The sequence below is a fragment of the Leptodactylus fuscus genome, chromosome 10 (assembly GCF_031893055.1).
Source record: "Leptodactylus fuscus isolate aLepFus1 chromosome 10, aLepFus1.hap2, whole genome shotgun sequence".
Lineage (NCBI taxonomy): Eukaryota > Metazoa > Chordata > Amphibia > Anura > Leptodactylidae > Leptodactylus > Leptodactylus fuscus.
The window spans coordinates 54,144,776-54,160,342 of NC_134274.1; the positions used below are offsets into that span (position 1 = coordinate 54,144,776).

Genomic DNA, 15,567 nt, shown 5'->3' on the forward strand with positions numbered 1-15,567 from the left:
ATTATTCTTCTCTGCCTTTCTGATATTTTTCTTGGCCTGCCACTTCTGGGCTTAACAAGAACTGTCCCTGTGGTCTTCCATTTCCTTACTATGTTCCTCACAGTGGAAACTGACAGGTTAAATCTCTGAGACAACTTTTTGTATCCTTCCCCTGAACAACTATGTTGAACAATCTTTGTTTTCAGATCATTTGAGAGTTGTTTTGAGTAGCCCATGATGCCACTCTTCAGAGGAGATTCAAATAGGAGATCAACTTGCAATTGGCCACCTTAAATACCTTTTCTTATGATTGGATACATCTGGCTATGAAGTTCAAAGCTCACTGAGGTTACAAAACCAATTTTGTGCTTCAGTAAGTCAGTAAAAAGTAGTTAGGGGAATTCAAATCAATAAAATGATAAGGGTGCCCATACTTTTGCACCGGTCAAATTTTGGTTTAATGCATATTGCACATTTTCTGTTAGTACAATAAACCTCATTTCAATCCTGAAATATTACTGTGTCCATCAGTTATTAGATATATCAAACTGAAATGGCTGTTGCAAACACCAAAATATTTAGAACAAAAAATGATTAAGATTAATAGGGGTGCCCAAACTTTTTCATAGGACTGTATGTGGGAACCAACATTTTATTCGGGGTTTTCCTCTTTGTTAGGACCACCATATGACTGTACAACATACCTGCATCTGTATGACAGCATCTGTCTGTAGTAGCGTTGTCTTAGCTTGGGCATCAAAAACAAATGGATATGTACATATTGTGAGAGAACCATCTGGTCCCTGTACAACAGAGAGGAAGACACACTGTATAACTAGAATACGTGGAGACTAATTCTTACAATATCAATACATGGTTTAAAATGAACTTTGCAGAAAAATAAAATGTTACCCCCTTTATCTTTTTGTTAACATTTATTTTAGGTCCTTTCCTGGGAGAGTCATGCAAGCATGCATCTATTTCAGGATGGTCAGCAGGCACTTTTGTCATGAGGGTTTTTTAGCACTGTGTTATTTTTGTATTGTCCGTTACAAATTTCTTAGGTTTTACATCCATTTTCTGCAGTGCTGCTCCTATTACTAGTATAAAGGAAATCTGGACGTCCTCCTAAGTCCACTGCAGTAGCTTCTGGGGATCGGAGGCTGCCAGAGCAGCTGATCTGTGCAGGATCTAGGGGTCGGACTCCAACAGATCAGATGCTGTGGATAGGTCATCAGTATGAAAAATTTATTTGGTTCTGAAAAACCCCTTTAAGAGCTTCATGTAATTTCTTGGTATGCTTTATTGTAGAGTCAACTGAGACGGGCAGTGACATCCCAGCTGCTGTTTATATTGTTACCATGAACGCTACTCAGGAAGTCCTGCCTGCAAAGCATTTACTCACCAGCTGCCATTTTGTGACAGACTGGGATGTAGCTTGTTGAGGTGGTGGTCAAACATCATTACTGTCACCAGACCCTCACTTATACGGTTTCATATGATTAGTCTAGTCACCAGAAAGTTGTCAAAAGTCACTTGTTGATCTGTATAGTAACCAATTGGCAGGTATTTCAATGGCTTTCACCAGGGCAGTAAAGAGGCCCACTAGTTGCTAATCCTGGAACCCTGATGTTAGAAATTGGGGACTGGTTTAGTGAAAGTGGAAAATTCATCCTGGTCAGTGCAGCTTAACCTGATGAATGTGAATCCCCAATATCTTTTTGTGTCCAGAAATCCGTGACATAATTTCTGGTAGACACTATGGGGAGGGGAGAGGGATTCATCAAAACCAGCGTATTGTATACTGGTCCTAGGGTACCCTGTGTCAGTGGAGGGCAACGCTTGCGTAAGGCGCCTCCTCCCAGCTTTCATGTGCCTTGCTATGTAGATTTTTCTGTAATTTCGCCAATTTTCTGGCATAAATAATGAACATGAGACAGATGATGAAAAGAAGGCAAGGCTGGGGCAAAACTGCATTTTCAACTATTTAAGCCAGCAAGTGGTATTAAATAGTTACAAATCAACAGCTTGTGACTATTTTACAGAAAAAAAAAAGTGGCGTGAATAACCAGTTCCACCTCTGTTACTGACTTTTACACACCCTATGATGAACTCATGGCGCATCTATATATACACATTCAAGTAACATGTCGTGTTACAAAGATTGCTAACTATGTGACTTTCATTTAATTTATTTATTTCTAGACACAAATTACCAATGAATTATTTAGTATAGATGAGAAGGTTTAGTGAAAAGTGATACGGATTTTAAGAGTATCATACCTGTCCAGCTCTCTACTAAAAATATTTTTCCACCAAGATATTTCACCTTCTAGTAGATATTAAGTAATGAAATATGGTAAATAGCATGTATGAGTATTATAGGCAAGATAAGGTTCCAAAACTGGTGCACTGGGATTTGCCACAAGATGATATTGAGTACTGTATGTAAGTTTAGGTTGTATGAATATGGCAGGAAAAACAAGGCAAAATCCTAGACTTACCTCCAGCAATCCCTGGTTTATGTCCTAAGGAAATGCAGCAGGAGGAAAGTGCCGATTAGTACCTGAACTCCCAAGAAGTCTTTTCAGTTTTGCTTTAACCATTTAAAGACCACTCATTTTCCTAATTTCTTATTAAAACAGGATATTTATGTTGACTTTATTAAACATATCCCAAAAAAACATTCTATGACACACAAAATTAAAAGCTCAGAGGGGAAGAAGTTAACATCAGATCAACACAGCTTTGAAAAGGCTCAATTTTGGCCCATATCATTTGGTGTTCTTTTTTTAAGCTCCAAAAATGACGCCTACTTCATTTCCCCCCATTGTGTTGAAAAAAACTAGGCAGTGAGAGGGCAGGCCTTTTGTCGGTCCAAGTCCAAACACTTACATACAGCCAACCAGAGATACACCAAAAATATTAGGAGGCGTAGGCCTCTTAATTTTGGTGCAATTCATGCCAGAACCCATTACTACAACTGGAATACTACACTTCAGTCTCAATAACTCAGCCCCAGCAAGTTTTACTTATACATACATCTAAAATAATAAAGATGGGTTTTTTACACGAGATTCCAGTTTTAGGTATTGTTTCTACTAGAATACTTAAAGGGGTTTTCCAACTTTGCAACTTATTTCCTATACAAGGGATAGAAGAAAATTTGCAGATCAGTGGGACCCCTGCGATCATGGTGAAAGGGAAGGGGGGAGGGGGTACTCTGGATGAGGTAGTGGTTGGTCAGATGGGGCCAGTGGAGATGGTCGAGCAATGTACTTTAGCCATCTCAAGCAGGCTTATTGAAATAAATGGGGGTGAGCCTGTCTTACCCCTTCTCCATCCAGAACAGGGAGCAATAGGGAATATCCTGGTTGTTGTGATTGGTAGATGTACTAGCAGTCGGTCCCCCACCAATCTGCAACTTATCCCTTATTCACAGGTTCCAAGGGCAGCAAAAGGGTACATAACCACTGTGGCTACAAGCCTACTGCATGTAAACAGAAACTAAGAAAACAAGAGGAGAAGCAGCACTGGATTACTAGCGAAAGGCAAGAGAATAATGGACAACCCCTTTATATTCAGAAAGAGTGTAAAAATTCTTGACAGCACCAAATCTAACAAGATCAGTCCTCAATAATGTCCAGTTTGTCCACAAACTAAAATCACACACAACTAAATTAATAAAATAATTTAGTGCCACCCAAAAACAGACTAATATAAAAGACACACATTACTCTGATCAGACACGCTCCGTCAGGCTTAAATTGTGAGAAATGATGGCAGTCTACAAGTCTTTTGACTTACCATACCAAGTGCCCGTTGCTGGATCCAATTCACATAGTCATTCCGGATATCTATGAAGTCTTGTATTTCATGAATGTAGAACTTATCATAAGGTATGATCTGTCCTGATCTTTCATTTACCTAAAAAACATAATATGATTTCTTTATAATAGGGGACTCATAACATCATGAACTGTTTTCGTATATTACATAAAGATCATTGTATAGTACCATGGTGGTGAACTTATGGCACATGTGGCCTCTCTGCGGGCACCCCCATCTGGGGAACAGATTATACTGTGTGGGGGCCACTTTGCAGCAGATTGTACTGTGTGGGAGTCACTGTGGAACAGATTGTACTGTGTGGGGGACACTGTGTAGTCAAACTGTACTGTGTGGGGAGCCACTATGGAGAGAGTTGTACTGTCTGGGGGCCCCTTCACAATTTATATCACACAGTATCTGTGATCTACAGATAGCAGACATGATATTAGTACAGGATGCAATAACATTGCATGGACACTATAAAACAGATCTTTTACCTTTCAGTAGAAATTTGTTTTGTATTATTGAAAGCTCTGTTAAGCCCCATTGACACGACCGCATTTTGCAGGTCTGTAATTGTGGGTCCACACAGTATTAAGGCTAAATTGCCGTGTTGACACTTTGCAATAATTTATTGGATTTTGAGTTGCAATTTGGGTACTCTGTCTCTAAAAGGTTTGCCGTCACTTGTATGGTATATATAATCCAATACATAAAACACATAGGTGTGAACGAAAGCATGCAAACGGAACAATATTGTCACTGTACCAATGAAAACATACCCTATGCAGACTCTCCAAAACTTTCAGGGCTGTATTAAGAAATGTGTTGAAAATTCTTCTTTCCGAATGTGGAATTCCAATTTTTGCATATTTCAACAGATGCAACACAACATTTTTAAAAAGTTGCACTAGCCGCATGAACTTTGGATTCTCAAGGGCAGACCACCAGTTTTCTATCGAAAAGACATAAGGAAGGACAGCTGAAATATGTTCTACAAGCCATGCATAAGTCAGTGCAGCAGCTTATCATTTTACAGGTTTCATAAAACAGATAATGAATAGAGATGAGCGAGTACTATTTGAAACTCCCGTTTCGAATGCCACGCATCCACAGGAATGAATGGACTTAGCCAGCACGCAGGGGGTTAAGCGGCCAGCCGCTGGCAAAGTCTGCGTGCCGGCTGCTTCCATTCATTCCTATGGGCGCATGCTATTCGAAACGGCCGTTTCAAATAGTACTCACTCATCTATAATAATAAATCAAAATTCTGTTTAGAATATCTGATCCTTTATAAGGGGGATTTTATGGTTACTTTTTCAAGCTCATGCTATGTAAGGTATGGGTATGCTAAGATATGGTTTGTCAGATGAATTTTTTTTTCTTTGCCTTTTTATTTTTTAAGCTATGTCAGATTTTTTTTTTTTTGTAATTTCAAAAACAAATCATTCTCTGACAATATGTTCCCTTTTCCTTCAGATTTCATGTTTTTTCTAAAACAATATCATATATACATAACCAAGTATTACATGTTGGTAAAAATGTTCACTTACACACCTCTTTTACTATAAGTTTGGCTATTACATTGCTTTTTTTTAATAGTTACGAGAGGAAACCACAGCTCATTGTCTATACAAGCTGACCTTCAATAGCGTCATCGGCCACTATAGATTATGAAGCCATTTATGTACAGGGAACAGCTGATGCGTGCAGGGGTTAGCTGTCGGCCCCTACTGATCAGATATTTTGACCTATCCTAGAGAAAAAACATTAGAAAAAATTCCCACAAAAAAACCTTCAATAAATATTAAGCCATTGCCAAATAACTCTGGTAGTGGCTTATGTTCGTGAAAATAAACAAAGTCCCACAGCCCAATCCCTATCACTCTTTACATCTGCTATCAGTAAAACGTCATGAGGTCCCAATGCATATTAAATGGTCAGCCAGTACTGCAAAAAATAATTGGGTTTAGTTGGTATTAAAGGGATTCAATCATTAAAATAACATGTTTTCTCGATTTCTCATCTGCATACAGCTGAACGGCGGCGCAGAGAAGACATCTAAAGGTAGAAGAATAGCCTTTCTGAAAGATATTCCTACGTGTGATCGAGAAAAAAAATGTGATTTTAATGATAGGATACCTTTAATCTAATGTGTATAACCAGCTTTCAGAATTTCTGCACTCACTGATAAACCACTGTCAAGTCATTGAAGCTTGTTACTGAGATTTCAGAAATAAAAGAAAAAAGTTCATGCCTAGACTCACCTAGAACTCTTAATGGAGCCTTGTCAAGGTTGACAATTGCAGTCCCAAAAGGAATCGCTAAAGAGGAAAAGTTGTTTGGATCGGTCATAAGTGGGCACTCTGGTAGCGTGAGGTACAATCTCAAAGACTCAATGTCTGGTGGGGAACTTGGTAGTTTTGGTATAAGATTCTTTTCCAGGCTGGCAGCCATCTAAATGTAAAAACACTAGACTGAGATTAAAATCTTTCCTTAAATTTATTCCTCACTCTCTTGAGGTATACAGGAACAATGTTGTCAGGAAGAAGCTTCCTACATGCCTGTGTGGATCCTTTAACTAGAATTAAAGGAATTGTCCAGCCACCTAAATTTTTTGATAAACTTAGAGTGGTATAAAATAATACAAAACAGTAATACTCACCTTACCAATATTCAGCAGCTCCTGTCCTGACGTTTCCCAGGTCCATGTCATAGGAAAGTGACAGGTGGAGGAAAGGTAAAGTGGTCACTTCTTTTATTTCGTACATTTCTAAGAGGTGTTTTCAAAACCTTGAGGTGGCTGGACAACCCCTTTAAATGTACCCAAGGCCTATCAAGAGGGATTGCTTATGAAAAACATTGGCTTGAAATATACATTATATTATACTAGGGAATTATAGAAGCAATCACACAATAACCAGACATAACACTTCAAATGCACATAAATTATACATTGTATTCTATGTGATGAATGTCTGCACTGATGGTGTAAGATGGAAATGCAATTTATGAGTCACAACAACCAAAGCTGTGACCCTTGTAAAATTAACTCCAAGCTTACCAGTTGTATAGTTTGGGGCTGTGCAAAGTCATACAGCTTGTGAAATAGGAGTCTAGCAGCATTCAAATCGATCCCTGAGAACTTGGCACTTGTTCGGTAATGATCATCATTGCTATGAAGTTATAACAACAATACATTAACAAAAGAGAGCAGTGACAATATGCAACAAAGTAAGCGAAAACATGACAAGTCATTATTGTACTGTAAAACAGCAAAATGAAACAAAAAATAAGCCAATGGATGCACTACAAATAGTAGTCACCAAGTATTACTCCCTTTTCAGCTGTCTCAGGGCCTGCTCCCTCAATCTCCACTCACATAGGTTTAATGGGGTGACCACAATAGTGGAGTAACTTCATAGACATGTGGACAGATGCCTACTTAAAAGAGTATGTCCTGATATGGCTACTCAAATGACTTTTCTTAAAATATCTTAGAATCTTCTTTAGTTAATGGCTTATCTTAAGAGGCTTATGAGAGGATGGAACGGTCTATTTTGGAACACAGACTTGCAGCATGTCTTATTTGACACCTATGACTCCATGTTTTTCGGCACCTAAAGGGGTTGTCCCATAAACAACCTAACAATGGATGGGACCTCCATTGACCACAAAAGGAGCAGCACTGGGCATGCCTGACCACTGCTCTATTCACTTCTATGAACCAAACTGAAAGAGTACAGAGTTCCAATAAAAGTGAAAGGAATGGATATGCACAGTTCACATAAAGGTCTGTCATGTTCATGGGCATCTGCCTGCATCATAATGACTTAAATAGGACCAGTCACCTCATCCACCAACTTGCAATCTATTCATTCTTTAATAGGCTCCTCCTGCCGATTCCAGAATAGTTGGAATATATTTCTGTAGTCTGCACCATTCCTGAGCAAACAGTGCAGTTAGTTTGGACACCCAATATGCTACCTAGATTCTCTAAGGTCAGGCAGGAGCAGAAAAGGGGCATGACACTGCCTGCCATCAATTGCAGCTCTTATACTACATATAAAAAGTGATTTGTGGTGACTGCAGAGGTAAAGATATTAGGAGGAGGAGGTAGAAAGCACTTGCACACAAGACTCACCTGGTAGAGAGGAAACTTCCATTTATACAAGCAGCCGACGAGAATACTTTGTCAATTTCACTAGTAGGGCAAAAACAAAAGAAACATTTGTCAGTCACGGCCTATGGCCTGTGTTGTACCCACTGTAATACATAATAAACAGGTACAGCACTGTTAGACCGTGATCCAACTCTGTGAACCAGCCTCAGGCTAGCTGGCTAGCATCAGGATTGTGCGTGCTGCAGTGTAAATGTAGGAATAAGCTGTTTATTACTAGGCTTCACCTACTTTACTATGTCTAATGGAAGTCGTCCTGAAGAGAAATGCAGCCATCTTTGAATGAGCTCCTCATTTATGGTCCATATTTGTCTGGAATGGTTACACTTTCTGAAGTCATCTGGTGGCTGGCAGTTCTAGAAAGGCAAGCAATAAACCTGTTTTTAAAGACAATACTATTCGAGCAAAAGTAAAAAAGCAACCTAATCTGGGCTCAAGACCTACAACCCTCTTCTAAAAGTAAAAGATGAAGATATGCAGAGGGTGCACATCTCTCTTCTGTTTATGTCTTCATTATGTTCACCAGACCCTAAAATGTCGGTGATCCAAACAAAATTGTAAAATGAGCTGATAAGGGTATGCAGGGTGTGAATACAATTTACAATTCCTCAATATATCACTCCGGTGAGTGCGATCCGCTCTAAGTATCACCGTATTAAAGTCTGAATGAAAAAAAGGGATTTTTGTGTACTCACCTGTAAAATCCTTTTCTCGTTTCACTGGGGGACAGAGTAACCATGGGTATAGACCTGGCCACTAAGAGGCGGACACTAGGGAAATGAAACAAAGTTGGCTCCGCCCACACAGGCTACACCCTCCCACTGACCGTGCACTCAGGCAGTTCTGTACCACAGCAGCAGGAGAGAGTCCAAAAACGTGAATATGGAACCAACCACCTAAATTCGTAAAGAATTCCAACAAAAAAATCCTGTATAAACAAATTCAACGGGTGGGACCTGTGTCCCCCAGTGAAACAACGAGAAAAGGATTTTACAGGTGAGTACACAAAAATCCCTTTTTCTCACAATATTTCACTGGGGGACACAGTAACCATGGGACGTCCAAAAGCAGTCCCAGAGGGAGGGAAAAAAACTTAGACAACCTTGCGAGCCCTGGTTGAATGAGCCATCACATGGGAAGGCGAATCCCTGCCCTTTAACTTTAAGGATCTCTAGCACAGACCGAATCCACCTAGAGATGGATACCCTGGAAGAGACAGGCCCTTCCTAGAGTTCCCTGGAAATCACAAACGAGCATCAAAGAACGGTTCCGTGAGATCTAGTCAATCCAGCCGCCTGGACACATCTCGGCAGTGCGTGGTGCCCATGAGGATGCTTAGATTCTGGACAAATAGATGGCAAGACGATGTCCTCATTGACAAGAAAAGGAGGACACCACCCTAGAAGCCAAGAAGGGAGACTGGCATGGAAGCAGCCAGCTCAGAACCCTACAAATAGAAGTGGTTGCCACAAGAAAGCTTTAGAGGCTCAAGGAAGAGCCTAAGGTACCTCAAGAAAAAAAAACAAGGATCACAAAAGCCAGTAAAGAGGGACACCATAAGTCCTGCCCTAGAAGAACGGTCGTACTTGAGTAAGGACAACCAGGGCCACCGGAAGAAAAGAAGCACAGATAATTGACCTTTCAAAAAAACAAGAGTCTGATCCAATCCAGACTGAGAAAAACCTGGAACCTGAGCAAAGAAATAAGGACCACAGACTTCAGCTCCGCACCAGCAGACATAAGACTACCAAAAGTGATCCCACTTTAGCTGATTGTGGCTTCCTCGCCCAGAACGTAGACTGCAAAACAGTCTCAGAAAGACTCGCCCTCAACAGTCTCGACCTTAAAACTGGCAAACGTAAGGTGTAGTGGAATCTTTGTGAAAGGAAATCCTCTTGCCGAAAAGCAAGTACGGGGAGTCTGCCAACAGAACTATGAGGACTGTGAAGTAGCCTAGATGAGGTCAGACTGGAGCTACCCCGATGGCAGGAATCCTCACCCTGAGTTCCTGAGGACCTCAGAAGGAGGGAGAAAGGGAGGAACAGAAACAGAAGCTGAAACCCTCCACCAGGGAGTCCAAAGGCGTTGGCACAAAGGATCCTTGCGCCTGGCCGTATACAGGGACCTTGTGGTTAAAAAACTGGTAGTCTGAATTGCTGAGGGAGTAGTGACTGAAAATTCTTCCCACCTTAGGGAGCAGGAGACCTCCCAAAAGCCGCCAGGCGCTTGGTTCCCAGGGGTGAACCTTCCCCTTTCACCGCCCGAGGCGAACTACAGAAAGCCCCCCCCCCCCGGGAGGAGGGGGCGTGGCCGAGCGGAGGGGGCGGGGCTTAACGCCGTTCGCAGGCAGAAAGCAGGCACGGAGATGACCTGCTCTCTGCCTGAGCGTGAGGGGAGGCTGCTGGAGCAGCGCTACTCCAGTGGCCTCCCCAAACCACCGCTCGGTGCTAAACCAGTCCAGGACAGCTTGTCCTGGACTGGCTTAGGGAAGCAAAAATGCCACCCTCCCTGGGGCCCTGACATAGCGCCGCCTGAAGCGCTTGCTTCAGGTCGCCTCATGGGAGGTGCAGCGCTGTTGGTTCCACCCTGGGGATTCAAGAAGGAGACGATGGTGTAATAGCAGAACTGAAGCGAGACGGCCGACCCTCAGGGTGCCAACCTCGACAGATGGCCCCCCAATACAACAGATTGATTGGAGGGAAGATCCCCCGGTCCATAGTTGCAGAACATTCTGGACTCCGAACCATGCCTCCCCCAGAAAAGCTGGTGTTGGAAGTGACAAATGCCAGAGGATAGAATACAAGCTTTCCACATGAACCCTTCCCCCCCTCCCCCCCAGGAGGAGCATCATCCATGAAGCTTGAGACAAAGATTGGCAGCAAAAAGGACAGCTATTGGCACTGGGCAAGGGTGACGGCTACAAAGAGGCGACCATCAAGCCACCTCCACCACTGTGGCATACTGGATTGAAGAGATCGAATCTCGGCTATTGGAGGAAAAAAATTTTACCTGACGGATATCCAGAACCTCTATGCTTTGAAAAGAAAGCACAAGGCAAGACTACCCTCATCAACAAAGCAGCTGGATCTCTGAAGAAGATTCAGAGAGATCTGTAATCGGGGAAATTGTCTGTCCTGGAAAAGCCTTTGCCTACCATAACCACTGGAGGAAGACTATTCTCAACCACTGCAGACGAGCTGCACAAGAAGAATCACCAGGCTGCACCAGAGCTGCGACTGCAACAGACAATAGACCTCAGACCAGGAAGAGACATAAAACAAGATCCTCCCTACAGGGCTACTGCACAAAGAGGCGGGAAAACACCGCCAGTCCCGCCCTCCGTCTCATGGGGCGACCTCCCGGACTCAGGAAAGACCGGGGATGAGGCGGGGCCTAGCGAGGCCTACACGCCAGCAAAGCCGCGGCCTCAAGTAGAGACCGCGGCCGCCACGCGGCTCCCGGCCGCACGCGGGAACCCCAGTGCGGCCTATATGCCGGCGAAGCCGCGGCCTCAAGTAGAAGCCGTGGCCACCACGCGGCTCCTGGCGCCGGCCGCACGCCCCGGAGGCCCGGGAACACAGAGAAACCCAGCGCGGCCTACACGCCAGTGAAGCCGCGGCCTCAAGTAGAAACCGCGGAACCCCAGTGCGGCCTATATGATGGCGAAGCTGCGGCCTCAAGCAGAAGCCGTGGCCGCCACGCGGCTCCCGGCGCCGGCCGCACGCCCTGGAGGCCCGGGAACACAGAAAAACCCAGCGCGGCCTACACACCAGTGAAGCCGCGGTCTCAAGTAGAGGCCACGGCTGCCGCGCAGTACCCGGCGCCGACTGTGCGCCCGAGAACCCAGAGCGGCCTCCGCCTACCCACCGGCGAGGCTGCGGCCTCAATTAGATGCGTGGACCACGCTGTCTGCCATCCAGCTGGTGCCCCAAAGCACCAGAAAGAAGGCAAGACAGGCCCCAGGGAGGAAGAACTACTCGCCTATGTTCACCTGCTCATACTTACCAATCCGAAGTCTTCAGGCGCCTCGGACTCCCCCCTTCGGTGGTACCTCGCATGTAACCGTGGGGTCGCCGAAGCCAACTTTTTTCATTTCCCTAGTGTCCGCCTCCTAGTGGCTAGGTCTATACCCATGGTTACTGTGTCCCCCAGTGAAATATTGTGAGAAAAGTTGATGTATAAGCTAGCTCAGAGAAACACACTTACACAAACAGCTATGCATAACACGATCGGTGGCAAGGTTGTAAAATAGTTCTGGCACATGGTTGTTGGATAAGAAACTGGAGAGAAGTTGTATCCCATTAAGGCTGAGGGGGTCTCTAAACAAAGAGGAGTGTAAAATGGCTGCAGGCGTGGCACCACATGGCCTAGGAATACAACATGGAGGTTACACAAGCTGACATTCTCCACAACCCCTTTTAGAGGAATGAACATAACTGTAATTGAAAGTATGCTTTAGGGGAAAAGAGGTCAATTTTTCATAAATGAATTAAAATATTTTATTTTGAGGCAGAGATTCTCTCTACAAATTAGTAGAAACTCACCATGTACCAATCCCTACAAAGGGACTACACCATGGCCACCTACCTGGAGAGAAAACGCCACCCCAAACACAGACAGACCCTGAGCCGGTACAGACTGAGCGCCCACAACCTGGAGATGGAGACGGGGCAACACAGGCAGACGTACAAGCCACGGGAGAACAGACTGTGCCAGCACTGTGATCAGGGGGCCCTAGAAGACGAGACCCACTTCCTGCTACACTTCACCAAATACTCAGCTGTGAGGGCCGTCTACTACCAAAGACACTCTGCCCACATCCCAGACTTCATATCTGCAGACGAGAAGAGGAAACTCTACATCCTACTGGGAGAAGAAGAGGCCAATGTGGAGATCGTTGCCCAATACGTGTCCAGCTGTCACTAAACAAGAGGAAGATGAGACTCCACGGACTGTTATACCCCAAACCACCCCCACCCCCCCCACACACACACACACACACACACTTTATTAGCTTCGGCAATGCAAATATCTATTCGGACGTGCCAATAAAGCTTGATTGATTTGATTTGGGGCAGGGGATAGAAAAGACACTGAAATAATTGCTGCTTCTATACTCAGCTATTCTGAACTAGTTTTTGTAGATAAGATACACAGAATAAGGCAATAAATCAATTAACTATCTGGCAGGAGATTCTTACTCCACCCCTCCCTTCGCAATAGAGCTCTATATGTGAGGCTAATATAATGTAAACAAACAGACTGAAAGAAAGAGGAGAAGAAGGAGAGAAGATATTACAAAGTTTCTTATATTCACCTATACTGGAGGAATGCTAGAGGTACACTTTAACATAACATAAAAATCGGTAGGGGCGCATAACATGACTGATAAAAGGGGCGATGACATGAAAAAGTGTTTTTGGTGCCTGCAGAGGTCAGAAAAGCCTGAATAGGGTGTGATCTTTCTTTTCCTGACTTGCAACATTTCTCCCTCCCACCTTTTTCTTACATTGCCACAAAACCAGAAAGCAAAACTTTCCGTGCAGCTCCCAAATATTTCTCTAGAACAAACCTGGGCAAAGCCCGGCCCGCGGGCCACATCCGGCCCTCTGACTGCTTCAGACCGACCCGCACAGCTTGACTAGTGAGGCGTGTCTTAGTACCAGCAGAAGATGGAGACATGTGGTGTGTGTCATAAGGTACTGTATGTGTCTGTCTGTGTGTGTCTGTCTGTGTGTGTCTGTCTGTCTGTGTCTGTCTGTCTGTGTCTGTCTGTCTGTGTCTGTCTGTCTGTGTCTGTCTGTCTGTGTGTGTCTGTCTGTCTGTGTCTGTCTGTCTGTGTCTGTCTGTCTGTGTCTGTCTGTCTGTGTCTGTCTGTCTGTGTCTGTCTGTCTGTGTCTGTCTGTCTGTGTCTGTCTGTCTGTGTCTGTCTGTCTGTGTCTGTCTGTCTGTGTCTGTCTGTCTGTGTCTGTCTGTCTGTGTCTGTCTGTCTGTGTCTGTCTGTGTCTGTCTGTGTCTGTCTGTGTCTGTCTGTGTCTGTGTGTCTGTCTGTGTCTGTCTGTCTGTGTCTGTGTCTGTCTGTGTCTGTCTGTCTGTGTCTGTCTGTCTGTGTCTGTCTGTCTGTGTCTGTCTGTCTGTGTCTGTCTGTCTGTGTCTGTCTGTGTCTGTCTGTGTCTGTCTGTGTCTGTCTGTGTCTGTCTGTCTGTGTCTGTCTGTCTGTGTCTGTCTGTCTGTGTCTGTCTGTCTGTGTCTGTCTGTCTGTCTGTGTCTGTCTGTCTGTGTCTGTCTGTGTGTGTCTGTCTGTCTGTGTCTGTCTGTCTGTGTCTGTCTGTCTGTGTCTGTCTGTCTGTGTCTGTCTGTCTGTGTCTGTCTGTCTGTGTCTGTCTGTCTGTGTCTGTCTGTCTGTGTCTGTCTGTGTCTGTCTGTCTGTCTGTGTCTGTCTGTCTGTGTCTGTCTGTGTCTGTCTGTGTCTGTCTGTCTGTGTCTGTCTGTCTGTGTCTGTCTGTGTCTGTCTGTGTGTGTCTGTCTGTCTGTGTCTGTCTGTCTGTGTCTGTGTCTGTCTGTGTCTGTCTGTCTGTGTCTGTCTGTGTCTGTCTGTCTGTGTCTGTCTGTCTGTGTCTGTCTGTCTGTGTCTGTCTGTCTGTGTCTGTCTGTCTGTGTCTGTCTGTCTGTGTCTGTCTGTCTGTCTGTGTCTGTCTGTGTCTGTCTGTCTGTGTCTGTCTGTGTCTGTCTGTCTGTGTCTGTCTGTCTGTGTCTGTCTGTCTGTGTCTGTCTGTCTGTGTCTGTCTGTCTGTGTCTGTCTGTCTGTGTCTGTCTGTCTGTGTCTGTCTGTCTGTGTCTGTCTGTCTGTGTCTGTCTGTCTGTCTGTGTCTGTCTGTCTGTCTGTGTCTGTCTGTCTGTGTCTGTCTGTCTGTCTGTCTGTCTGTCTGTGTCTGTCTGTCTGTGTCTGTCTGTCTGTGTCTGTCTGTGTCTGTCTGTCTGTGTCTGTCTGTGTCTGTCTGTCTGTGTCTGTCTGTCTGTGTCTGTCTGTGTCTGTCTGTCTGTGTCTGTCTGTCTGTGTCTGTCTGTCTGTGTCTGTCTGTCTGTGTCTGTCTGTCTGTCTGTGTCTGTCTGTCTGTGTCTGTCTGTCTGTGTCTGTCTGTCTGTGTCTGTCTGTCTGTGTCTGTCTGTCTGTGTCTGTCTGTCTGTGTCTGTCTGTCTGTGTCTGTCTGTCTGTGTCTGTCTGTCTGTGTCTGTCTGTGTCTGTCTGTGTGTGTCTGTCTGTCTGTGTCTGTCTGTGTCTGTCTGTCTGTGTCTGTCTGTCTGTGTCTGTCTGTGTCTGTCTGTCTGTGTCTGTCTGTCTGTGTCTGTCTGTCTGTGTCTGTCTGTCTGTCTGTGTCTGTCTGTCTGTGTCTGTCTGTCTGTGTCTGTCTGTCTGTCTGTGTCTGTCTGTCTGTGTCTGTCTGTCTGTGTCTGTCTGTCTGTGTCTGTCTGTCTGTGTCTGTCTGTCTGTGTCTGTCTGTGTCTGTCTGTCTGTGTCTGTCTGTCTGTGTCTGTCTGTCTGTGTCTATCTGTCTGTGTCTGTCTGTGTCTGTCTG

General features: G+C 44.5%; 1 protein-coding gene across 3 annotated transcripts in view; it reads right to left on the reverse strand.

Moving 5' to 3' along the window:
- Window positions 1-15,567, reverse strand: part of HERC4 (HECT and RLD domain containing E3 ubiquitin protein ligase 4) — a 58,134-nt gene that overhangs the window by 20,360 nt on the left and 22,207 nt on the right. The window contains exons 10-17 of one of the 3 annotated variants that reach the window (XM_075258169.1): window positions 8,222-8,346; window positions 7,955-8,014; window positions 6,875-6,986; window positions 6,078-6,267; window positions 4,593-4,765; window positions 3,787-3,906; window positions 2,484-2,507; window positions 684-782 (exon numbers count right to left, since the gene is read on the reverse strand). In XM_075258169.1, the coding sequence (XP_075114270.1) occupies window positions 684-782; window positions 2,484-2,507; window positions 3,787-3,906; window positions 4,593-4,765; window positions 6,078-6,267; window positions 6,875-6,986; window positions 7,955-8,014; window positions 8,222-8,346 (903 nt within the window). Of the gene's footprint in view, window positions 1-683; window positions 807-2,483; window positions 2,508-3,786; window positions 3,907-4,592; window positions 4,766-6,077; window positions 6,268-6,874; window positions 6,987-7,954; window positions 8,015-8,221; window positions 8,347-15,567 lie in introns of all 3 variants that reach the window. The other 2 variants (XM_075258170.1, XM_075258171.1) reach the window with 2 other exon arrangements.